Below are 25,883 nucleotides of genomic sequence, written 5' to 3' on the forward strand. Positions count from 1 at the left end.
AGGCTGGGGAGCAGTCACACAAGGAAGAAACTTCCAGGGAGTGTGGACGAGCCTGGAAACGTCTCTTCACATAAACATTCTGGAACTAAGAGCAATCTACAATGCTCTAAGCCAGGCAGAACCTCTGCTTCAAGGAAAACCGGTGTTGATCCAGTCGGACAACATCACGGCAGTCGCCCATGTAAACAGACAGGGCGGCACAAGAAGCAGGAGTGCAATGGCAGAAGCTTCAAGGATTCTTCGCTGGGCAGAGAATCATGTGATAGCACTGTCAGCAGTGTTCATCCCGGGAGTGGACAACTGGGAAGCAGACTTCCTCAGCAGACACGACCTTCACCCGGGAGAGTGGGGACTTCATCCGGAAGTCTTCCACATGCTGGTAACCCGTTGGGAAAGACCAATGGTGGACATGATGGCGTCTCGCCTCAACAAAAAACTGGACAGGTATTGCGCCAGGTCAAGAGATCCGCAGGCAATAGCTGTGGACGCGCTGGTAACGCCTTGGGTGTACCAGTCGGTGTATGTGTTTCCTCCTCTGCCTCTCATACCAAAAGTATTGAGAATTATACGGCAAAGAGGCGTAAGAACGATACTAGTGGTTCCGGATTGGCCAAGAAGGACTTGGTACCCGGAACTTCAAGAGATGATCACGGAAGATCCGTGGCCTCTACCTCTAAGGAGGGACTTGCTTCAGCAGGGTCCCTGTCTGTTTCAAGACTTACCGCGGCTGCGTTTGACGGCATGGCGGTTGAACGCCGGATCCTAAAGGAAAAAGGCATGCCGGAAGAAGTCATTCCTACTTTGATTAAAGCAAGGAAGGAAGTAACCGTGCAACACTATCACCGCATTTGGCGAAGATATGTTGCGTGGTGCGAAGATCGGAGTGCTCCAACGGAGGAATTTCAACTGGGTCGATTCCTACATTTCCTCCAATCAGGATTGTCTATGGGTCTCAAATTGGGATCTATTAAGGTTCAAATTTCGGCCCTGTCGATTTTCTTTCAAAAAGAATTGGCTTCAGTTCCTGAAGTCCAGACTTTTGTTAAGGGAGTGCTGCATATACAGCCTCCTGTGGTGCCTCCAGTGGCACCGTGGGATCTCAATGTGGTTTTGGAATTTCTAAAATCTCATTGGTTTGAACCACTAAAAAAGGTGGATTTAAAATATCTCACATGGAAAGTGACCATGTTACTAGCCCTGGCTTCGGCCAGGAGAGTGTCAGAACTGGCAGCTTTATCTTACAAAAGCCCATATCTGATTTTCCATTCGGACAGGGCAGAACTGCGGACTCGTCCGCATTTTCTCCCTAAGGTGGTGTCAGCATTTCATCTGAACCAGCCTATTGTAGTGCCTGCGGCTACAAGTGACTTGGAGGACTCCAAGTTACTGGACGTTGTCAGAGCATTAAAAATATATATTGCAAGGACAGCTGGAGTCAGAAAATCTGACTCGTTGTTTATATTGTATGCACCCAACAAGATGGGTGCTCCTGCGTCTAAGCAGACGATTGCTCGTTGGATCTGTAGCACAATCCAACTTGCACATTCTGTGGCAGGCCTGCCACAGCCTAAATCTGTAAAGGCCCACTCCACAAGGAAGGTGGGCTCATCTTGGGCGGCTGCCCGAGGGGTCTCGGCATTACAACTTTGCCGAGCAGCTACGTGGTCAGGGGAGAACACGTTTGTAAAATTTTACAAATTTGATACTCTGGCTAAGGAGGACCTGGAGTTCTCTCATTCGGTGCTGCAGAGTCATCCGCACTCTCCCGCCCGTTTGGGAGCTTTGGTATAATCCCCATGGTCCTTTCAGGAACCCCAGCATCCACTAGGACGATAGAGAAAATAAGAATTTACTTACCGATAATTCTATTTCTCGGAGTCCGTAGTGGATGCTGGGCGCCCATCCCAAGTGCGGATTATCTGCAATAATTGTACATAGTTATTGTTAACTAATTCGGGTTATTGTTTAGGAAGCCATCTTTCAGAGGCTCCTCTGTTATCATACGGTTAACTCGGTTTGATCACAAGTTGTACGGTGTGATTGGTGTGGCTGGTATGAGTCTTACCCGGGATTCAAAATTCCTCCCTTATTGTGTACGCTCGTCCGGGCACAGTACCTAACTGAGGCTTGGAGGAGGGTCATGGGGGGAGGAGCCAGTGCACACCACCTGATCGGAAAGCTTTACTTTTTGTGCCCTGTCTCCTGCGGAGCCGCTATTCCCCATGGTCCTTTCAGGAACCACAGCATCCACTACGGACTCCGAGAAATAGAATTATCGGTAAGTAAATTCTTATTTTTTTAAATACCCACAGGAAAGGGCACCTTGACACAGGCTGCCGATATGCAGTTTAGGGTTGTTGTTGTTTTTTTTTTTTTTTTCTTTTAGCAGGTACTGCATGTGTCTAAGATTGGACCTGTTTTCTTCTCCAACTGCTCACTCCCTGCTCCTGGGGCATTGTCTCTGGGAAGATGAATTCTGTGCTGCCATAGACAATGCCAGGACTGTGCACCTGAACGTAGACTGGAACTTTACAGTTCCACCCATGCTGTATTTTGACACAGCCTCTTGCTATGCGCTTCTGGTTTTACAGGGATTGTTGTCTTGAACAGTTGCTTACCAGTTAGTGCTGGCTGTGAGTGAGGCTGGTAGCTTAAGTAAAGCCAAGTGTGGCGACATCAGTCTGTGGTTTTTTTTTGTTTTTTTTTTACCTGTTACAAATTTGAGGCTATGGGGGTCATTCTGACCTGATCGCATGCTGCAGTTTATCGCAGCGGTGCGATCGGGTGAGAACTGCGCTGGCGCCGCAGTGCGGGGGCGGAACAGCGGCTTTTGGCCGCCGTTTCGTGGCCGCGGTCCGGCCAACGCAGGCTTGGCCGTACCGATCGGGGGGCTAAAGATGCGCTGGTCGGGAGCTACTCTTGAAGTGCAAATGCATTGCAGCTGTGCGATGCCTTTGCACTTCTGCGGGGGGCGGGCGGCACTGACATGCGGGGCGGGATAGCCCTGTGCTGGGCGTCTCCCCGCATGTCAGTGTGTATGATCGTAGCTGTGCTAAATTTAGCACAGCTACGATCATTTCGGAATGACCCCCCTATATGCCTAGTGCACAGCCTGGCTTTTGCGGTTGAGGCCAGGATGCTGTACATGTGGGTGGTGAAGCCAACATGTCAGAAGCAGCCTGGTCTTTAGCCCTGTGTGTTGCGCACCTCATGCGTTCATAGTGGCGAGTGGGGAAATAATTCCTTCTGTCTCCCCTTTTACACTTTCAGGTGGGGAACCTGCTGAGGGGAATTATTTTAGACAAGTGCCTTCAGTCACTCCTCCTCCTACTACATCTATGGAGCTGGCTTGACATCAGAGCTTGGAAAAATCTGTTTAGGGTTTTTCTCTTTTGAGAGGACGTTTAATATCTTTTCTCTGACGTCCTAGTGGATGCTGGGAACTCCGAAAGGACCATGGGGAATAGCGGGCTCCGAAGGAGGCTGGGCACTCTAGAAAGATTTATGACTACCTGGTGTGCACTGGCTCCTCCCACTATGACCCTCCTCCAAGCCTCAGTTAGATCTTGTGCCCGGCCGAGGTTGGATGCACACTAGGAGCTCTCCTGAGCCCTTAGAAAGAAAGTATAGATTTAGGTTTTTTATTTTCGGTGAGACCTGCTGGCAACAGGCTCACTGCAGCGAGGGACTAAGGGGAGAAGAAGCGAACTCGCCTGCTTGCAGCCGGATTGGGCTTCTTAGGCTACTGGACACCATTAGCTCCAGAGGGATCGACCGCAGGCCCAGTCCTTGGTGTTCGGTCCCGGAGCCGCGCCGCCGTCCCCCTTACAGAGCCAGAAGCAAGAAGAGGTCCGGAAAATCGGCGGCAGAAGACATCAGTCTTCACCAAGGTAGCGCACAGCACTGCAGCTGTGCGCCATTGCTCTTCATACACACTTCACACTCCGGTCACTGAGGGTGCAGGGCGCTTGGGGGGGGCGCCCTGAGCAGCAATAAAAACACCTTGGCTGGCAAAAATACCACAATATATAGCCCCAGAAACTATATATGTGGTAAATACCCCTGCCAGAATCCAGAAAAAAGCGGGAGAATAGGCCGCGGAAAAGGGGCGGAGCTATCTCCCTCAGACACACTGGCGCCATTTTCTCTTCACAGTGCAGCTGGAAGAAAGCTCCCCAGGCTCTCCCCTGTAGTTTTCAGGCTCAAAGGGTTAAAAAGAGAGGGGGGGCACTAAATTTAGGCGCAATATTGTATATGCAAGCAGCTATGGGGGAAAATTCACTCAGTTATAGTGTTAATCCCCACATTATATAGCGCTCTGGTGTGTGCTGGAATACTCTCTCTCTGTCTCCCCAAAGGGCTTTGTGGGGTCCTGTCCTCAGTCAGAGCATTCCCTGTGTGTGTGCGGTGTGTCGGTACAGCTGTGTCGACATGTTTGAGGAGGAGGCTTATATAGTGACGGAGCAGATGCAGATAAATGTGATGTCGCCCCCTGTGGGGCCGACACCAGAGTGGATGGTTAGGTGAAAGGTATTAACCGACAGTGTCAACTCCTTACATAAAAGGGTGGATGACGTAACAGCTGTGGGACAGCCGGCTTCTTAGCCCGCGCCTGCCCAGGCGTCTCAAAGGCCATCAGGGGCTCAAAAACGCCCGCTCATTCAGATGAGCAGACACAGATGTCGACACGGAGTCTGACTCCAGTATCGACAAGGTTGAGACATATACACAATCCACTAGGAACATCCGTGACTTGATCCCGGCAATAAAAAATGTGTTACACATTTCTGACATTAACCTCTAAAAATGGGTTTTTATGTTTGGGGAGAAAAAGCAGGCAGTGTTTTGTTCCCCCATCAGATGAATGAATGAAGTGTGTGAAAAGCGTGGGTTCCCCCTGATAAGAAACTGGTAACTTCTAAAAAGTTACTGATGGCGTACCTTTTCCCGCCAGAGGATAAGTTACGCTGGGAGATATCCCCTAGGGTGGATAAGGTGCTCACACGGTTGTCAAAATAGGTGGCACTGCCGTTTTAGGAACGGCCACTTTGAAGGTACCTGTTGATAAAAAGCAGGAGGCTATCCTGAAGTCTGTATTTACACACTCAGGTACTAGACTGAAACCTGCAGAGCGTGCTGCTGCAGCGTGGTCGGTGACCCTGTCAAACATACTAGTTTGATAACATGAGAACATATTATAGACGTCGTCTTATATATGAGGGATGCACAGAGGGATATTTTGCCGGCTGGCATCCACAATGAATGTAATGTCCATTCTGTCAGGAGGGTATTAGAGACCTGTCACTGGACAGGTGATGCTGACTTTAAAAGGCGCATAGAGATTCTGCCTTATAAGGGTGAGGAAGTATTTGGGGATGGTCTCTGGGACCTCGTATCCGCAGCAAAAGCTGGGAAGAAATATTTTTACCTCAGTTTTCCTCACAGGCTAAGAAAGAACTGTATTATCAGGTACAGTCCTTTCGGCTTCAGAAAAGCAAGCGGGTCAAAGGCGCTTCCTTTCTGTACAGAGACAAGGGAAGAGAGAAAAAGCTGCACCAGTCAGCCTGTTCCCAGAATCATAATTCTTCTCTCGCTTCCTCTGAGTCCACAGCATGACGCGGGGGCTCCACAGGTGTAGCCAGGTACGGTGGGGGGCCGTCTCAAAAATTTCAGCGATCAGTGGTCTCGCTCACAGGTGGATCCCTGTTTCATTCAAGTAGTATTTCAGGGGTACAAGCTGGAATTCGAGATGTCTTCCCCCCCGCCGTTTCCTCAAATATGCCTTGCCGACAACTCCCTCAGGCAGGGAGGCTGTGCTAGAGGCAATTAATAAGCTGTATTCCCAGCAGGTAATACTTAAGGTGCCCCTACTTCAACAAGGACGGGGTTACTATTCCACACGGTTTGGGGTACCGAAACCGCATGGTTCGGTGTGACCCTTTTTTATATTTAAAATCCTTGAACACATACATAAAAAAAAATTCAAGTTCAAGATGGAATCGCTCAGGGCGGTTATTGCAAGCCTGGACGAGGGGGATTACATGGTATCCCGGGACATCAAGGATGCTTACCTGCATGTCTCCATTTACTATCCTCGCCAGGAGTACCTCAGATTTGTGGTACAGGATTACCATTACCAAGTCCAGGCTCTGCCGTTTGGACTGTACATGGCACCGAGGGTGTTACCAAGGTAATGGCCGGAATGATGATACTCCTTCGAAAAAGGGGAGTTTTTAATGATCCCGTACTTGGACAATCTCCTTATCAGGGCGAGGTCCAAGGAGCAGTTGCTAGTCGGCGTAGCACTATTTTGGAAAGTGCTACAACAGCACGGTTGGATTCTAAACAGTCCAAAGACACAGCTGTTTCCTACGACACGTCTACTGTTCCTGGGGATGGTTCTGGACACAGACCAGAAATAAGTGTTTCTCCCGGAGGAGAAAGCGAAGGGGCTGTCATCTCTAGTCAGAGACCTCCTGAAGCCAAAACAGTTATCGGTGCATCATTGCACGCGAGTCCTGGGAAAAATGATAGCTTCCTACGAAGCAATCCCATTCGGCAGGTTCCATGCAAGAACTTTTCAGGGGGACCTGTTAGAAAAGTGGTCCGGATCACATCTTCAGATGCATCGGCTGATAACCCTGTCTCCAAGGACCAGGGTATCTCTACTGTAGTGGCTGCAGAGTGCCCATCTTCAAGAGGGCCGCAGGTTCGACATACAGGACTAGGTCCTAGTGACCATGGATGCCAGCCTTTGAGGCTGGGGGGCAGTCACACAGGGAAGAAGCTTCCAGGGACTTTGGTCAAGTCAGGTGACTTCCCTACATAAATATTCTGGAACTGAGGGCCATTTACAATGCCCCTGAGTCAGGCAAGGCCTCTGCTTCAAAACCGGCCGGTCCTGATCCAATCAGACAACATCACGGCAGTCGCCCATGTAAACCAACAGGGCGGCACAAGAAGCAGGATGGCGATGGCAGAAGCCACAAGGATTCTCCGATGGGCGGAAAATCATGTGTTAGCACTGTCAGCAGTGTTCATTCCCGGAGTGGACAACTGGGAAGCAGATCTTCTCAGCAGACACGACTTCCACCCGAGAGAGTGGGGACTTCATCCAGAAGTCTTCCAAAGGATTGTACACCATTGGGAAAGGCCACAGGTGGACATGAAGGCGTCCCGCCTCAACAAAAAGCTATAAAAGATATTGCGCTAGGTCAAGGGACCTTCAGGCGATAGCTGTGGACGCTCTGGTAACACCGTGGGTGTACCAGTCGGTTTATGTGTTCCCCCCTCTGCCTCTCATACCAAAGGTACTGAAAATAATAAGAAGGCGAGGAGTAAGAACGATACTCGTGGTTCCGGATTGGCCAAGAAGAGCCTGGTACCCAGAACTTCAAGAAATTATATCTGAGGACCCATGGCCTCTGCCGCTCAGACAGGACCTGCTGCAGCAGGGGCCCTGTCTGTTCCAAGACTTACCGCGGCTACGTTTTGATGGCATGGCGGTTGAACGCCGGATCCTAAAGGAAAAGGGCATTCCGGAGGAAGTCATTCCTACGCTGATTCAAGCCAGGAAAGATGTAACTGCAAAACATTATCACCGCATATGGCGGAAATATGTTGCTTGGTGTGAGGCCACAAAAGGCCCCAACAGAGGAATTTCAACTAGGTCGATTTCTGCATTTCCTACAAGCAGGAGTGTCTATGGGCCTAAAATTAGGCTCCATTAAGATACAGATCTCGGCTCTGTCGATTTTCTTCCAGAAAGAATTAGCTTCAGTACCTGAAGTTCAGACATTGTAAAAGGAGTGCTGCATATTCAGCCCCCGGTTGTGCCTCCAGTGGCACCTTGGGATCTCAACGTGGTGTTGAGTTTCTTAAAATCACATTGGTTTGAACCACTACAAACCGTGGATCTAAAATATCTCACGCGGAAAGTGGTCATGTTATTGGCCTTGGCTTCGGCCAGGCGTGTATCAGAATTGGCGGCTTTGTCATATAAAAGTCCTTATCTGATTTTCCATATGGATAGGGCAGAATTGATGACTCGTCCCCAGTTTCTCCCTAAGGTGGTATCAGTTTTTCACTTGAACCAACCTATTGTGGTGCCTGCGGCTACTAGGGACTTGGAGGATTCCAAGTTTCTGGACGTAGTCAGGGCCTTGAAAAATTATGTTTCCAGGACGGCTAGAGTCAAGAAAATTGACTCGCTATTTATCCTGTATGCACCCAACAGGCTGGGTGCTCCTGCTTCTAAGCAGACTATCGCTCGCTGGATCTGTGACACGATTCAGCAGGCGCATTATGCGGCTGGACTGCCGCATCCTAAATCAGTGAAAGCCCATTCTACAGGGAAGGTGGGCTCATCTTGGGCGGCTGCCCGAGGGGTCTCGGCTTTACAACTTTGCCGAGCTGTTACTTGGTCAGGGGCAAACACGTTTGCAAAATTCTACAAATTTGATACCCTGGCTGAGGAGGACCTTGAGTTCTCTCATTCGGTGTTGCAGAGTCATCCGCACTCTCCCGCCCGTTTGGGAGCTTTGGTATAATCCCCATGGTCCTTTCGGAGTTCCCAGCATCCACTAGGACGTCAGAGAAAATAAGATTTTACTCACCGGTAAATCTATTTCTCGTAGTCCGTAGTGGATGCTGGGCGCCCATCCCAAGTGCGGATTGTCTGCAATACTTGTAAATAGTTATTGCTAACTAAAGGGTTATTGTTGAGCCATCTGTTGAGAGGCTCAGTTGTTTTCATACTGTCAAACTGGATATAGTATCACGAGTTGTACGGTGTGATTGGTGTAGCTGGTATGAGTCTTACCCGGGATTCAAAATCCTTCCTTATTATGTCAGCTCGTCCGGGCACAGTGTCCTAACTGAGGCTTGGAGGAGGGTCATAGTGGGAGGAGCCAGTGCACACCAGGTAGTCATAAATCTTTCTAGAGTGCCCAGCCTCCTTCGGAGCCCGCTATTCCCCATGGTCCTTTCGGAGTTCCCAGCATCCACTACGGACTACGAGAAATAGATTTACCGGTGAGTAAAATCTTATTTTTCCCATGTACTAGATCAGTGGTTCCCAAACTCTGTCCTCAAGGACCCCCAACTGTTCACGTTTGTGCACAAGTGTATTCATTACTTGCTGACACTGATCACCTGAGGTTGGGATGAGATGGGTAGCTGTAGAGTGCAGGGGTTTCCTGACGTTGGTGGATCTGCTGGCTGGCTAGAGGTTGCTGGCAGAATATGTACCCAGTCCGGACGCCGCCTCTTAACTCCTGTGTTGGATTCTCTGTTTTTCATTTGTAAAATAAGAGGTCTTTGTTTTTATATAAACAACCTTATAAATTGTGAAACATGAACTATAAAATGTAGATGGCTTTTAATTGCTGCTTTTCCCCCTGACCTAGTTGGGGAGCCTACACAAAGCAATTCTGTGACTCTGACACAGAGAAAACAGCCATCTGCCGCCACATCTTCTCCTATGAGACGGAAACCGTGAGTCGATTTTAATTTCTTTCTGTATCGATTTTTCCGTCAGCATATTTGTTGTTTCCCTGAGTTTGTGTAGTATTCATGAATAAATATTACTTTTCTTCACTGTTTCAGAGAAGTTCAGAGGAGGCGGCGGATAGCTCCACTGAGCGCTAGCGTTGCAGCACAAGAAGACATTGGGGGAGATGGTGACGCAGTTACACTGATCATTGATAATGACTTTCCTGTAAGTAGATGGTATTTATGTTTGCGGATGTCTTAACATATGGTACATGTACATAAACATTTGTCACATTGCCCATGTGGACTTTGTGTTTAAAATATTAGTAAATAATCCTACTGTAGGGTGCTAGTGGGGTTATAAGGAAGTCTAGCTGTATCCAAGTTCCTGATTCATGCTGGACCAATGCTTTTTAATTGCATCTGTTCCAAGAGCACAGTGTTTAGATTCCTCCAGTTCCAGTGTTACACGCCAAGTCTCCATGCACAAGAGTCATCAGCCTACTGGCGGCTAGGAAGTAATCACACACAATTACTTCTGTTTTCAGCAAATGGTTATAGAGACTGCCAGGGAAAAGATTTTGAGCAACAAATCCCTTCAAGAGAAATTGGCAGAGAACATTAACCGGTTCCTTGTAAGGTAAGTGATGGATAATATTCTCAGCCCAGACTGTTTTATGCACACTCTTAAATGACCACAAAAAATAAAGATGGACCTTTTCTCCTGGTATATGCTGCTTCTTTAAGCCAAAGTCTCCAAACGTTGCTGTGTTTACCATTGTTTTACTATCTGTTACTGTTACCAGCATGATTGTGTTACCCAAAGCATGCATGTGTCTATGCCTTAGGGTGGTTACATGAAGTAACTGCAAGCACTACACGATAGGCCTACAGAAGGAGGAGGAGGGTCCTATGCAGACATAGAGATAAGATTGCCAAGGAGCAAAGACACTGTGGAAGTGGAATGTATTTTTATTTTTTTCTCTTTCATCCACTAGGGGACACTGGAGCATCCTTATACATTAGGGGTGTGAAGCTTGCAACCCGGAGGTGTGGCACAATCTAAAATTAGTATTGTCTGCACAGCCGGCTCCTCCCCCTTCACATCCCTCCTCCCTCAGTTTTGAAAATTGTGCCAAGGAGGTAACAGGCACTGAAGGAGCTCCTGCTCCATTACAGGAAAGAATGAGACTGCGTCAACCTAATGAAAAGGGGGACAAAGTCTTAATATTAGAGAGACAATGATCCCTACTAAAGGTATCTGCATCTCTCCTCAAAGAATCCACAAGCAGTGAGTACTGGTTGTATTAGAGAAATATATATAAAAACACAGGCATTGTTTTTGTGTTTTTATATAACTACAGCTTGAGGCTACACAAGATCCCGGCCGTTCTCTCAGAAGCAAGCTCAGCTCTGCTGCATTCTTTGAACCCGTACCCCTTCCTCTTCCTCACAGCGTCCCCGTTCCTCCTGTACGGCTCTTCACTGGGAGTACCGCTCACTCGCCGCCTGCACTGAGGACAGGGGCGGTTAGGGCAATCAGTCCCGCTGCACGTCAACTCCGGCCGCCTGCACTGAGCAGCGGCGGTTAGGGCAGTCAGTCCCGCTGCGCGTCACCTCCCGCCGCCTGCACTGAGCAGCAGCGGCGGTTAGGGCAGTCAGTTCCGCTGCGCGTCACCTCCCGCCACCTGCACTGAGCAGCGGCGGTTAGGGCAGGCAGTCAGTCCCGCTACGCGTCACCTCCCACCGGAGAAATCAGTCCCGCTGCGCGTCACCTCCCGCCGGAGAAATCAGTCCCGCTGCTCCTTCCCTCCCGCCGCCAGCGCAAATCCGGGCGCGGAGAGCTGGGGGTGAAAGAATACATCTTCCGCTCACCTCCCTCCAGGGCAGCGGATGACAGCTGATTAAACAGCTCTGCTGCATTCTTTGAGCCGCGATCTCCCACAACGGACGCTGATTACTCCCTCCACCGACACAGGTGCGTTTTAGGAGGGCTGTTGGTAAAGAACTGGAGCGCTGGGGAATTTTAATGATGTTATCAGGAAAATTCAGTGGCGGCCATCTTTAATATATAAGAGGCGCCAAGGTGTTGAGAAGGGAGAGCTGTACGCCCCCTTTAGTGGAAACATAATCCTGACCAGTTAGATAAAACAGGAGGAGGGGTTTTAGTATTGCTCCCTCTACTGCTGCTTGTGGGTAAATCTCTTGAGAAGGAGGATTTTCCATGTGTTTTTAATCAAGCATGTTTATGCCTTATATTTTCAAGGGAATTCTAATACAAAGACCCTGTGAAAATCATGTAAACGACTGGATATCAACCCCGACCTCAGCACTGAATCAACAGTTGGGTGTGCGAGGGTTGTAACGAGACGGTGGTGGTTTTTAAAAAAAAAAAAAAAACCTATTGCAAAGGAATTCTATTGCAAAGATCCTGAGGCAAATACGCGGAAGCGAGTGTATACCAACTTTACCATCGTAACTTGTACAGTTGGATGTGTGAGGTTTGCAAGTCGACTGGTTTTAACATTTATTTCTCTGACGTCCTAGTGGATGCTGGGTACTCCGTAAGGACCATGGGGAATAGACGGGCTCCGCAGGAGACTGGGCACTCTAAAAGAAAGATTAGGTACTATATCTGGTGTGCACTGGCTCCTCCCTCTATGCCCCTCCTCCAGACCTCAGTTAGAATCTGTGCCCGGCTCGAGCTGGTTGCACACTAGGGGCTCTCCTGAGCTTCTAGTAAAGAAAGTATTTATTAGGTTTTTTATTTTCAGTGAGATCTGCTGGCAACAGACTCACTGCTACGAGGGACTTAGGGGAGAGAAGCGAACCTACCTGCTTGCAGCTAGCTTGGGCTTCTAGGCTACTGGACACCATTAGCTCCAGAGGGATCGAACACAGGCCCAGCCTGTGTGCTGATGGGTACAGGGCGCTGGGGGAAGGGCGCCCTGGGCAGCAATTAGAGTACCTTACTTGGCGAACAGCACATAATATAGTCTAATAAACTATATATGTGCAAAAATCCCCCGCCATAATAGAAATATAAGAGCGGGAGAAGTCCGCCGAGAAGGGGGCGGGGCTATCTCCCTCAGCACACTGGCGCCATTTCCTCTTCACAGCTCCGCTGGAAGACAGCTCCCCAGGCTCTCCCCTGCAGTTTCCAAGCTCAAAGGGTAAAAAAGAGAGGGGGGGCACTAAATTTAGGCGCAAAACTGTATTGTAAAGCAGCTATAGGGAAAAATCACTTTGTGTCAGTGTAAATCCCTGATTATATAGCGCTGTGGTGTGTGCTGGCATACTCTCTCTCTGTCTCCCCAAAGGACTTAGTGGGGTCCTGTCCTCAGTCAGAGCATTCCGTGTGTGTGTGCGGTGTGTCAGTACGGCTGTGTCGACATGTTTGATGAGGAGGCTTATGTGGAGGCGGAGCAGGTGCCGATAAATGTGATGTCACCCCCTGCGGGGTCGACACCAGAGTGGATGGATATGTGGAAGGTATTAACCGACAGTGTCAACTCCTTACATAAAAGGCTGGATGACGTAACAGCCGTGGGACAGCCGGCTTCTCAGCCCGTGCCTGCCCAGGCGTCTCAAAGACCATCAGGGGCTCACAAACGTCCGCTACCTCAGATTGCAGACACAGATGTCGACACGGAGTCTGACTCCAGTGTCGACGAGGATGAGACATATACACAATCCACAAGGGGCATCCGTTGCATGATTACGGCAATTAAAAATGTGTTACACATTTCTGACATTAACCCAGGTACCACTAAAAAGGGTATTATGTTTGGGGAGAAAAAGCAGCCAGTGTTTTTTCCCCCATCAGATGAGTTGAATGAAGTGTGTGAAGAAGCGTGGGGTTCCCCCGATAAGAAACTGGTAATTTCTAAAAAATTACTGATGGCGTACCCTTTCCCGCCAGAGGATAGGTCACGTTGGGAGATATCTCCTAGGGTGGATAAGGCGCTCACACGCTTGTCAAAAAAGGTGGCACTGCCGTCTCAGGATACGGCCGCCTTGAAGGAGCCTGCTGATAGAAAGCAGGAGGCTATCCTGAAGTCTGTATATACACACTCAGGTACTATACTGAGACCTGCAATTGCTTCAGCATGGATGTGTAGTGCTGCTGCAGCGTGGTCTGATACCCTGTCAGATAATATTGATACCCTCGACAGGGATACTATTTTGCTAACCATAGAGCATATTAAAGACGTCGTCTTATATATGAGGGATGCACAGAGGGATATTTGCCGGCTGGCATCTAGAATTAATGCAATGTCCATTTCTGCCAGGAGGGTATTATGGACCCGGCAGTGGACAGGTGATGCTGATTCTAAAAGGCACATGGAGGTTTTGCCTTATAAGGGTGAGGAATTGTTTGGGGATGGTCTCTCGGACCTCGTATCCACAGCAATAGCAGGGAAATCGACATTTTTACCTCATGCTCCCTCACAACATAAGAAAGCACCGTACTATCAGGTACAGTCCTTTTGGCCTCAGAAAAACAAGCGGATCAAAGGTGCTTCCTTTCTGCCCAGAGGCAGGGGAAGAGGGAAAAAGCTGCACCAGACAGCCAGTTCCCAGGACCAAAAATCCTCCCCTGCTTCTACTGAGTCCACCGCATGACGCTGGGGCTCCACAGACGGAGCCAGGTGCGGTGGGGGCGCGTCTCCGGAACTTCAGCGACCAGTGGGTTCGCTCACAGGTGGATCTCTGGGTTCTACAAGTGGTATCTCAGGGATACAAGCTGGAATTCGAGGCGTCTCCCCCTCGCCGTTACCTCAAATCGGCCTTGCCAACTACTCCCCAGGACAGGGAGGTAGTACTGGCGGCAATTCACAAGCTGTACCTCCAGCAGGTGATAATAAAAGTTCCCCTCCTTCAACAGGGACGGGGTTACTATTCCACAATGTTTGTGGTACCGAAACCAGACGGTTCGGTGAGACCCATTCTAAATTTGAAATCCTTGAACACTTATATAAGGAAGTTCGAGTTCAAAATGGAATCGCTCATGGCGGTTATTGTGTGGTACAGAACTGCCATTACCAATTCCAGACGTTGCCGTTTGGTCTGTCCATGGCACCGAGGGTGTGTTCCAAGGTAATGGCCAAAATGATGATACTCCTTCGAAAGAAGTGAGTTATAATTATCCCGTACTTGGACGATCTCCTTATAAAGGCGAGGTCCAAGGAGCAGTCGTTGATCGGAGTAGCACTATCTCAGGAAGTGCTACAACAGCACGGCTGGATTCTGAATATCCCAAAGTCGCAGCTGGTTCCTACGACGCGTCTGCTGATATTGGGCATGTTTCTGGACACAGAACAGAAGAAGGTGTTTCTCCCGGAGGAGAAGGCCAAGGAGTTGTCATCTCTGGTCAGAGACCTCCTGAAACCAAAACAGGTGTCGGTGCATCATTGCACGCGAGTCCTGGAAAAGATGGTAGCTTCTTACGAAGCAATTCCCTTCGGCGGGTTCCATGCAAGGAACTTTCAGTGGGACCTGTTAGACAAGTGAGGATCGCATCTCCAGATGCATCGGCTGATCACCCTGTCCCCGAGGGCCAGGGTGTCTCTGCTGTGGTGGCTGCAGAGTGCTCATCTTCTCGAGGGCCGCAGATTCGGCATTCAGGACTGGGTCCTGGTGACCGCGGATGCAAGCCTCCGAGGTTGGGGAGCAGTCACTCAGGGAAGAAATTTCCAAGGACGATGGTCGAGTCAGGAGACTTCCCTACACATAAATATTCTGGACCTAAGGGCCATTTACAATGCCCTAAGGCAAGCAGAACCCCTGCTTCAAAACCAGCCGGTGCTGATTCAGTCAGACAACACCACGGCTGTCGCCCATGTAAACCGACAAGGCGGCACAAGAAGCAGGATGGCGTTGGCAGAAGCCACAAGGATTCTCCGATGGGCGGAGTATCACGTGCTAACACTGTCAGCAGTGTTCATTCCGGGTGTGGAAAACTAGGAAGCAGACTTCCTCAGCAGGCATGACCTCCACCCGGGAGAGTGGGGACTTCTTCCAGAAGTCTTCACGCAGATTGTGAACCGTTGGGAACGGCCACAGGTGGACATGATGGCGTCCCGCCTCAACAAAAAGCTAAAAAAGTATTGCGCCAGGTCAAGAGACCCTCAGGCGATAGCTGTGGACGCACTAGTGACACCGTGGGTGTACCAGTAGGTTTATGTGTTCCCTCCTCTTCCTCTCATACCCAAGGTACTGAGGATAGTAAGTAAGAGAGGAGTAAGAACTATGCTCGTAGTTCCGGATTGGCTAAGAAGAACTTGGTACCCAGAACTACAAGAAATGATCTCTGAGGACCCATGGCCTCTGTCTCTCAGACAGGACCTGTTACTGCAGGGGCCCTGTCTGTTCCAAGACTTACCGCTGCTGCGTTTGAAGGCTTGGCGGTTGTACGCCGGATCCTAACGGAAAAGGGCGTTCCAGATGAAGTGATTCCTACGCTGTTAAAGGCTTGGAAAGACGCTGCCTGAAGTTCAGACGTTGTTAAGGGAGTGCTGCATATTCAGCCCCCTTTTGTACCTCCAGTGGCACCTTTGGGATCTCAACGTAGTGTTGGTTTTCCTAAAATCACATTGTTTTGAGCCACTTCAGAACGTGGTGTGGAAGTATCTCACGTGGAAAGTGGTCATATATATTTGGCCTTGGCTTCGGCTAGGCGTGTGTCAGAATTGGCGGCTTTGTCATGTGAAAGCCCTTATCTGATCTTCCATAGGGACAGGGCAGAATTGAGGATTCGTCCCCAATTTCTCCCTAAGGTGGTATCAGCGTTTCATTTGAACCAACCTTTTGTGGTGCCTGCGGCTACTCGGGACTTGGAGGCCTCCAAGTTGCTGGATGTAGTCCGGGCCCTGAAAATCTATGTTTCCAGGACGACTAGAGTCAGAAAAACTGACTCGCTGTTATCCTGCATGCACCCAACAAGCTGGGTGCTCCTGCTTCTAAGCAGACTATTGCTCACTGGATCTGTAGCACGATTCATCTTGCACATTCTGCGGCTGGACTGCCGCATCCTAAGTCAGTAAAAGCCCATTCCACGAGGAAGGTGGGCTCTTCTTGGGCGGCTGCCCGAGGGGTCTCGGCTTTACAACTTTGCCGAGCTGCTACCTGGTCGGGGCAAACACGTTTGCAAAATTCTACAAGTTTGATACCCTGGCTGAGGAGGACCTTGAGTTTGCTCATGCGGTGCTGCAGAGTCATCCGCACTCTCCCGCCCGTTTGGGAGCTTTGGTATAATCCCCATGGTCCTTACGGAGTACCCAGCATCCACTAGGACGTCAGAGAAAATAAGAATTTACTCACCGGTAATTCTATTTCTCGTAGTCCGTAGTGGATGCTGGGAGCCCGTCCCAAGTGCGGACTCTCTGCAATACGTGTATATAGTTATTGCTTAACTAAAGGGTTTTGTTATGAGCCATCTGTTAATGAGGCTCATTTGTTGTTCATACTGTTAACTGGGTATAGTTATCACGAGTTGTACGGTGTGATTGGTGTGGCTGGTATGAGTCTTACCCTGGATTCCAAAATCCTTTCCTTGTAGGGTCAGCTCTTCCGGGCACAGTTTCCCTAACTGAGGTCTGGAGGAGGGGCATAGAGGGAGGAGCCAGTGCACACCAGATATAGTACCTAATCTTTCTTTAAAGAGTGCCCAGTCTCCTGCGGAGCCCGTCTATTCCCCATGGTCCTTACGGAGTACCCAGCATCCACTACGGACTACGAGAAATAGAATTACCGGTGAGTAAATTCTTATTTTATTTATTTCATTATTTATTTATTTCTCTTTCTATTCCATCTAAGAGAGTCACCAGCCAGGCCATCAGATACCTTTGTTTCCGCCTTCTGTCGGTCTTTCTCTTCCTAGGATAAAGGGTGAAAGTTCTGCGACTGTCTGATATGACGTATAGTCAACGTGTCTCCGACAAGGTAACAAAGGGAGCACAGGGTTATGGCAGCTCCGGCGTGTGCGATTCCTGCTTAGACAAGGACGCTCCACCTGGGAGCAGTGCTCCGTTTAGGCCATGGGAAGAAGACCTTGCAGACAATTTCCAAGGAGATGGCAGAATCACGCAAGTAGCAATCAGAATGGGCTGCGGGATTCTCAAAGCTGATGGAGACTTCCTCATCAACACCGCCCGCACAAGCAGTAACGAATGTGCACAAGGCAGTTAAAAGACCTCTTCCTATTGTACCAGAATCAGAGGAGGAAGAGGGTCTTCTCATTGATACAGGGGAAGGTGAGTTGATGAAATGTAAAAGAGATCCTAAACTTTTAAATAAAAGTTACGGAGCCAGAGGATTTTGAATTATGCGATTCCCAACAACCGCGTTCAGAGAGTCAATTTTTGGTAGCAGCAGGTGCAGCACAGAGACCTACGGTCGTCTGCTTTTGGGTTAACAAGGCCATGGGAGCATGGTCTGGACGTATGGTACAGGCTATTGAGGAGGAAAATAGCTTGGAAGAAATTACCCAACGGGCGGAACACATTCGAGAATCAGCTTTATACTTGTGTCAAGCCTCCCAAGTATATTCGCAGCACAGCATCGTGCATCTCTGCATCAGCCATGTCGGCTAGACGGATTTTAGGGCTCAGAGAAGAGACTCTGACACCAAGAGGGCGGTAGAATCCATCCCCTTGTGGGGTGAGATACTTTTCAGTCCAGTGTTGGGCAAGTGGATTTCGCAAGCTAACACCTCACCAGAACTGTGGATAAAAATGACCTCATCTTACAGGGGTACACACTGGATTTTCAATAAAAAGCAAGAATGCTACTGACTGCAATTCAAAAATTGTTACGGTCAGAAGTCATTATTCCGGTTCCCGCCTCTCGGAGGAACGGGTTTTCTATTCCAGTCAGCAGGAAAGTCCATTTTCTGCCTACTCCTTATACGAGAGCCACTCCACAGGTAGGAGAGGTTATTCGAGACCAGCATTTAATTAATTTAGATCGCAGTCCTTTAGAGACCGAGGAAGAGGTTTCGGTACACAAGTACGTGGGGGCAGATGTAGAGGCCGCTCACAGGCAGCAGCCAGAAAGCGGGATAAGCCTGCCGACAAGACAGTGGCAGGACGGTCTCCCGCCTCATTTGGGATCCCCCTTGGTGGGCGCACGTCTGGAACTTTTTGTCGTGCCAAAGCCAGACGGGAACGGTCAGGCCGTTATTCAATTTAAAAGTTTTAAACCAGTTTTTAGGGGTCTACTGATTCAAGATGGAATTGATCCAGTCGGTCATTGCAGGCTTAGAACATGCATATCTGCATACCCCAATCTGGGCACTTCACCAGGTTTACTTAAGGATCGCACTGGTGACTGATCACTATCAATTCCGACCATTGCCGCTTGGTCTATCATCGGCCCTAAGAATCCAAAGATCGTGGCAATCATGAATGCAGAATCGACCTTATCTAGACAATATACTTATCAAGGCATCCTCTCAGGTACAGTTGATCGAGGGTGTTCAGACATCTCATCAATGTCTCAGGCAACATGGGTGGATTGTGAATTTCCAGAGATCCAACCTCATGCCAACTCCACGGATTCAATTCCTCGGTCTCATCTTGGACACGGTACAATTGAGCGTATTCCTACCAGAGAACAAGGTCCAGGACCTACGGAGATTACTGGCTCAGGTACTGAGGTCACAAACGGGTTCTCTACACCTCTGTGTACAACTTCTTGGGAAGATGGCGGGGTCTTTCACAGCTCTCCAGTATGGCAGACTTCATTCCCGACCATTACAGATGAACCCCATTGCTCAAGGACCGGGGTCACACTGGTTCTACATCAAGAATCCGTCTTCCACTGCGCATACGAACCTCCTTTAATTTGGTGGTCCTTGCACAGGAATCTCCCAGCAGGCAAGAGATTCAGCATTTGGGATTGTAGGATCCTGACTACAGACGCCAGTCTCAGGGGTTGTGGTGCCGTCTTAGAGGAGCATCAGTTTCAGAGCTGCTGGACACTACTGGAGAGCAGCCTACCCATAAACATTACCGAACAGCAGTTTACAATGCGCTTCTCTTAGCCGAAGACCTAGTCATGGGTCAACACATAAAGATAGGGTCGGACGATGTCACGACGACGGCGTACATATACCGTCAAAGTGGAACAAGGAGCAAGGTGGCGTTAAAGGAAGCCACATAGATCTTGTTGTGGGCAGAATGGCGAAACCTCATCCTCTCGGCAGTGTTCATTCCAGGTGGGAGACATGGGAAGCGGATTATCTCAGTCACCAGGACATGCATCCGGGAGAGTGGTGCCTACATCCAGGGTTTTTTCGACATGGTGGTGAGGACATGGGGTCTACCTCAGATCAACATAATGGCGTCTCGGTAATACCATCAGCTGCCCAGATATGTGTCCAGGACAAGAGATCCAGCAGCAGAGGGAGTGGACGCATTAACCCTTCCTTGGTGTTACAGGAAGATTTCCATTTTTCCTCCTTTCCAACTCATACCCAGGGTTACGGAAGGGTTGAAACGAGAACGAGTGTGGGTGATTCTAATCACACAACACAGACCTGAACAGACTGCGTTTACCGGCGTAGCTATTGAAATCCAGATCTTAAGAAACAGAGGGATGCCAAGAACTGCCATTCCTACGATGTTTTCCGCTAGGAAGCCAGTCGCAGCCATGCACTACTACAGGATTTGGAAGAAATACATGGACTGCTGTCAGGAACGTGGGTGGAATTCGACGAACTTCCACTTATCCAGACTTCTTCTTTTCCTTCAGGCCGGTCTGGCGCTAGGACTGAGGCTGGGCGCTCTGAGGCTTCAAGTTTTGGCTCTCTCTACCCTATTTCAACAGCGGTTAGCATCCTTGCCAGAGGTTCAAACCTTTTTTATAGGGGGTTTTGAAGATTCAACCCCCTTGTCGTCCTCCCGCTGCGCCTTGGAACTTAAAAATGGTGTTGAAATTTTTAGTGATGACCAACTTTTGAGCCATTAACAAACACAGACCTGAAATATCTCTCTTGGACGGTCACATTATTGCTTGATTTCCTTCCTAGGGTTGTTTCGGGGGCTCTCGTCACCCAGCAAATTGTGGTCCTATCTTTCCGGATCTCGCAGATGGGGACGTGTCCTTGGATGTTGTCCGGGCTTTACAGGTATACGTACCAGTTAGGTCGTCCTTCAGAAAGTCGTACCTTTTGTTTGTCTTTCTGATGGGCCAGAGAAGGGTTGGCCAGCATCTACGCAGTCTGAGTTTAGAGGGATTAGTCTTGCCATTTGGCAAGCTTATATTTCCTGTGGCGAACAGATTCCGATTCAGACTGGTGCTCATACCATGATCAGTGGGTGCCTCAGGGGCGGCTGCCAGAGTTGGTTCCACTATTCAACTTTGCGGGGCGGTGACGTGGTCCTCAGCCCACAGGTTCTCGACCTATTACAAGTTTGATACCTTTGCGTCCGGAGATTCTAAGTTCGGACGTTTAGTTTTGCAGGCCACCGACAGCACTCCCTCCCTGGGGGATAACTTTGGGATGTCCCCTAATGTATAAGGATGCTCCAGTGTCCCCTAGTGGATGAAAGAGAAAAGAGGATTTTGGTACTTACCGATAAATCCATTTCTCTGAATCCTCTAGGGGACACTGGACGCCCGCCTCGGTGCTGTCAACCTTCTGTATTTTGTAGTTCTTGTTCAAATAGTTCGTAAAAACAGTGTTAGTTTTTCGGTCAAGAGTTTCTTGGTTGCTGTTTGATATGTTGTCCTATTCTCTCAGTCAAATTTTCAAAACTGAGGGAGCAGGGATGTGAAGGAGGAGGAGCCGGCTGTGCAGACAATACTAATTTTAGATTGTGCCACACCTCCTGTTGCAAGCTTCACACCCCTAATGTATAAGGATGCTCCAGTGTCCCCTAGAGGATTCAGAGAAATGGATTTATCGGTAAGTACCAAAATCCTCTTTTTTTTTTTTTTTTTTAATAACACGCATTCCACGCCATTAAAGACATTTCACAATATAACTGACTGTATAATTGCATTAGACGGATCTAGCACAACACATCTTTATTTGATAGAGGCAATGAGGACAAATTGTCCAGGGTCAGTTTGGGCTACAGAACATTGTGGGGTAGATGTACTAAGCACTGAAAAGAGTGGAGAAGTTGCCCATGGCAACCAATCAGCATTAAAGTAACTTTTATAATGTACGTACTATAAATTTATACAGAGCAGCCGATTGGTTGCCATGGGCGACATCTCCACTGGCTCACTTATCCACTCTTCACTGCTTAGTACATCTACCCCTTAGTGTGTTGACTGGGTAAAGTAGCACATGTTCACAAGTAATTATAATGAGTTTAATATGACTTTGCTTAACATACAGCATCTGTCTCCTGCACCTTGTGAATGCAGAATGAATTAAAATAATATCAAAGGGGAAATGACCAATATGGGCTGGAATTCACACCTTGTTCTTTCTTATTTTTCTAAGTGACTCTGCTTCGCAATCTTCCAAACACGGAGATGGAGCAGGCGGCGAGCACGACCCTTCCATCGATGAGATCCTTGGTCTCCAGGTTAGTTCATCTGTTCTAGCATTTGGTAGGCTTTGTATTATTTTGGTTCCTTTTTGATGTTTGCCCTATATTAGTTTATGTGCAGTGTTCCACAAAAAAATTTTTTTTTTCTTTAAATTAGAAATTTTACCTAGGTTAGCGTTTTTTCTCTAACGTCCTAAGTGAATGCTGGGGACTCCGTAAGGACCATGGGGAATAGCGGCTCCGCAGGAGACTGGGCACATCTAAAGAAAGCTTTAGGACTATCTGGTGTGCACTGGCTCCTCCCCCTATGACCCTCCTCCAAGCCTCAGTTAGATCTCTGTGCCCGAACGAGAAGGGTGCACACTAGGGGCTCTCCTGAGCTTCTTAGTGAAAGTTTTAGTTTAGGTTTTTTATTTTCAGTGAGACCTGCTGGCAACAGGCTCACTGCATCGAGGGACTAAGGGGAGAAGAAGCGAACTCACCTGCGTGCAGAGTGGATTGGGCTTCTTAGGCTACTGGACATTAGCTCCAGAGGGACGATCACAGGCCCAGCCTGGATGGGTCCCAGAGCCGCGCCGCCGGCCCCCTTACAGAGCCAGAAGGCAGAAGAGGTCCGGAAAATCGGCGGCAGAAGACGTCCTGTCTTCAACAAGGTAGCGCACAGCACTGCAGCTGTGCGCTATTGCTCTCAGCACACTTCACACTCCGGTCACTGAGGGTGCAGGGCGCTGGGGGGGGGGGCGCCCTGAGACGCAATAAAAAACACCTTGGATGGCAAAAAATGCATCACATATAGCTCCTGGGCTATATGGATGCATTTAACCCCTGCCAGAATACATAGAAAAACGGGAGATAAGGCCGCCGATAAGGGGGAGGAGCCTATATCCTCAGCACACTGGCGCCATTTTCCCTCACAGCTCCGTTGGAGGGAAGCTCCCTGTCTCTCCCCTGCAGTCACTACACTACAGAAATGGTTAAAAAAGAGAGGGGGGGCACTAATTACGCGCAGTATTAAAGATACAGCAGCTATAAGGGGAAAAACACTTATATAAGGTTATCCCTGTATATATATAGCGCTCTGGTGTGTGCTGGCAAACTCTCCCTCTGTCTCCCCAAAGGGCTAGTGGGGTCCTGTCCTCTATCAGAGCATTCCCTGTGTGTGTGCTATATGTCGGTACGTTTGTGTCGACATGTATGAGGAGAAAAATGATGTGGAGACGGAGCAGATTGCCTGTAATAGTGATGTCACCCCCTAGGGGGTCGACACCTGAGTGGATGAACTATTGGAAGGAATTACGTGACAGTGTCAGCTCTGTATAAAAGACAGTGGTTGACATGAGACAGCCGGCTACTCAGCTTGGGCCTGTCCAGACGTCTCATAGGCCGTCAGGGGCTCTAAAGCGCCCGTTACCTCAGATGGCAGATATAGACGCCGACACGGATACTGACTCCAGTGTCGACGGTGAAGAGACAAATGTGACTTCCAGTAGGGCCACACGTTACATGATTGAGGCAATGAAAAATGTTTTACACATTTCTGATAATACGAGTACCACCAAAAAGGGGTATTATGTTCGGTGAGGAAAAACTACCTGTAGTTTTCCTGAATCAGAGAAATTAAATGAGGTGTGTGATGATGCGTGGTTTTCCCCCGATAACAACTGATAATTTCTAAAATGTTATTGGCATTATATCCTTTCCCGCCAGAGGTTAGGGTGCGTTGGGAAACACCCCCTAGGGTGGATAAAGCGCTCACACGCTTGTAAGGGCTCTACCCTCTCCTGAGATGGCCGCCCTTAAGGATCCTGCTGATAGAAAGCAGGAGGGTATCCTAAAATGTATTTACACACATACTGGTGTTATACTGCGACCAGCAATCGCCTCAGCCTGGATGTGCAGTGCTGGGTTGGCGTGGTCGGATTCCCTGACGGAAAATATTGATACACTAGATAGGGACAGTATATTTTTGCCTATAGAGCATTTAAAAGATGCATTTCTATATATGCGTGATGCACAGCGGAATATTTGCCGACTGGCATCAAGTCTAAGTGCGTTGTCCATTTCTACCAGTAGAAGGTTATGGACACGTCAGTGGTCAGGTGATGCGTATTCCAAACGGCATTTGGAAGTATTGCCTTATTAAAGGGAGGAGTTATTTGGGGTCGGTCTTTCAGACCTGGTGGCCACGGCAACAGCTGGGAAATCCACGTTTGTACCCCAGGTCGCCTCTCAACATGAGAAGACGCCGTATTATCAGGCGCAGTCTTTTCGTGGACAAGCGGGCAAAAGGTTCCTCATTTCTGCCCCGTGACAGAGGGAGAGGAAAAAGGCTGCAGAAATCAGCCAGTTCCCAGGAACAGAAACCCTCTCCCGCCTCTGCCAAGCCCTCAGTATGACGCTGGGGCTTTACAAGCAGAATCAGGCACGGTGGGGGGCCCGTCTCAATGAATTTCAGCGCGCAGTGTGCTCACTCGCAAGTAGACCCCTGGATCCTTCAGGTGATATCTCAGGGGTACAAATTTAGAATTAGAGACGTCTCCCCCTCGCCGTTTCTTAAAGTCGCCTTTACAGATGTCTCCTTCTGACAGGGAGACAGTTTTGGAAGCCATTCACAAGCTGTATTCCCAGCAGGTGATAATCAAGGTACCCCTCCTGCAACAGGGAACGGGGTATTATTCCACACTGTTGTGGTACCGAAGCCGGACGGCTCGGTGAGACCGATTCTAAATCTAAAATCTTTGAACACTTACATACAGAGGTTCAAATTCAAGATTGAGTCACTCAGAGCAGTGATTGCGAACCTGGAAGAAGGGGACTACATGATGTCTCGGGACATCAAGGATGCTTACCTTCATGTCAAAATTTACCCTTCTCATCAAGGGTACCTCAGGTTTATGGTACAGAACTGTCACTATCAGTTCAGACGCTGCCGTATGGATGGTCCACGGCACCCCGGGTCTTTACCAAGGTAATGGCCGAAATGATGATATTCCTTCGAAGGAAGGGAATTTTAGTTATCCCTTACTTGGACGATTCCCTGATAAGGGTAAGATCCAGGGAACAGTTGGAGGTCGGTGTAGCACTATCTCAGGTAGTGTTGCGGCAGCACGATTGGATTCTCAATATTCCAAAATCGCAGCTGGTTCCGACGACTTGTCTTCTGTTCCTAGGGATGATCCTGGACACAGTCCAGAAAAAGGTGTTTCTCCCGGAGGAGAAAGCCAGGGAGTTATCCGAGCTAGTCAGGAACCTCCTAAAACCGAGCCAAGTCTCAGTGCATCAACGCACAAGGGTTCTGGGTAAAATGGTGGCTTCCTACGAAGCAATCCTATTCGGCAGATTCCACGCAAGAACTTTCCAGTGGGACCTGCTGGACAAATGGTCCGGGTCGCATCTTCAGATGCATCAGCGGATAACCCTGTCACCAAGGACGAGGGTGTCCCTCCTGTGGTGGTTGCAGAGTGCTCATCTTCTAGAGGGCCGCAGATTCGGCATTCAGGACTGGGTCCTGGTGACCACGGATGCCAGCCTGCGAGGCTGGGGAGCAGTCACACAGGGAAGGAATATCCAGGGCTTATGGTCAAGCCTGGAGACATCACTTCACATAAATATCCTGAAGCTAAGGGCCATTTACAATGCTCTAAGCTTAGCAAGACCTCTGCTTCAAGGTCAGCCGGTGTTGATCCAGTCGGACAACATCACGGCAGTCACCCACGTAAACAGACAGGGTGGCACAAGAAGCAGGAGGGCAATGGCAGAAGCTGCAAGGATTCTTCGCTGGGCGGAAAATCATGTGATAGCACTGTCTGCAGTATTCATTCCGGGAGTGGACAACTGGGAAGCAGACTTCCTCAGCACGACCTCCACCCGGGAGAGTGGGGA

At 49.0% G+C, this 25,883-nt stretch overlaps 1 protein-coding gene across 1 annotated transcript in view; it reads left to right on the top strand.

The window, feature by feature from the left end:
• The window catches only part of LOC135001744 (protein NPAT), a 167,449-nt gene that overhangs the window by 53,262 nt on the left and 88,304 nt on the right, over nucleotides 1-25,883 (top strand). The window contains exons 7-10 of the mRNA XM_063951610.1: nucleotides 9,408-9,495; nucleotides 9,607-9,718; nucleotides 10,041-10,132; nucleotides 21,953-22,037. Of these exons, the coding sequence (XP_063807680.1) occupies nucleotides 9,408-9,495; nucleotides 9,607-9,718; nucleotides 10,041-10,132; nucleotides 21,953-22,037 (377 nt within the window). The remainder of the gene's footprint in view (nucleotides 1-9,407; nucleotides 9,496-9,606; nucleotides 9,719-10,040; nucleotides 10,133-21,952; nucleotides 22,038-25,883) is intronic.

Source organism: Pseudophryne corroboree, chromosome 2 (assembly GCF_028390025.1).
Source record: "Pseudophryne corroboree isolate aPseCor3 chromosome 2, aPseCor3.hap2, whole genome shotgun sequence".
In the NCBI taxonomy this organism is placed as follows: Eukaryota; Metazoa; Chordata; class Amphibia; order Anura; family Myobatrachidae; genus Pseudophryne; species Pseudophryne corroboree.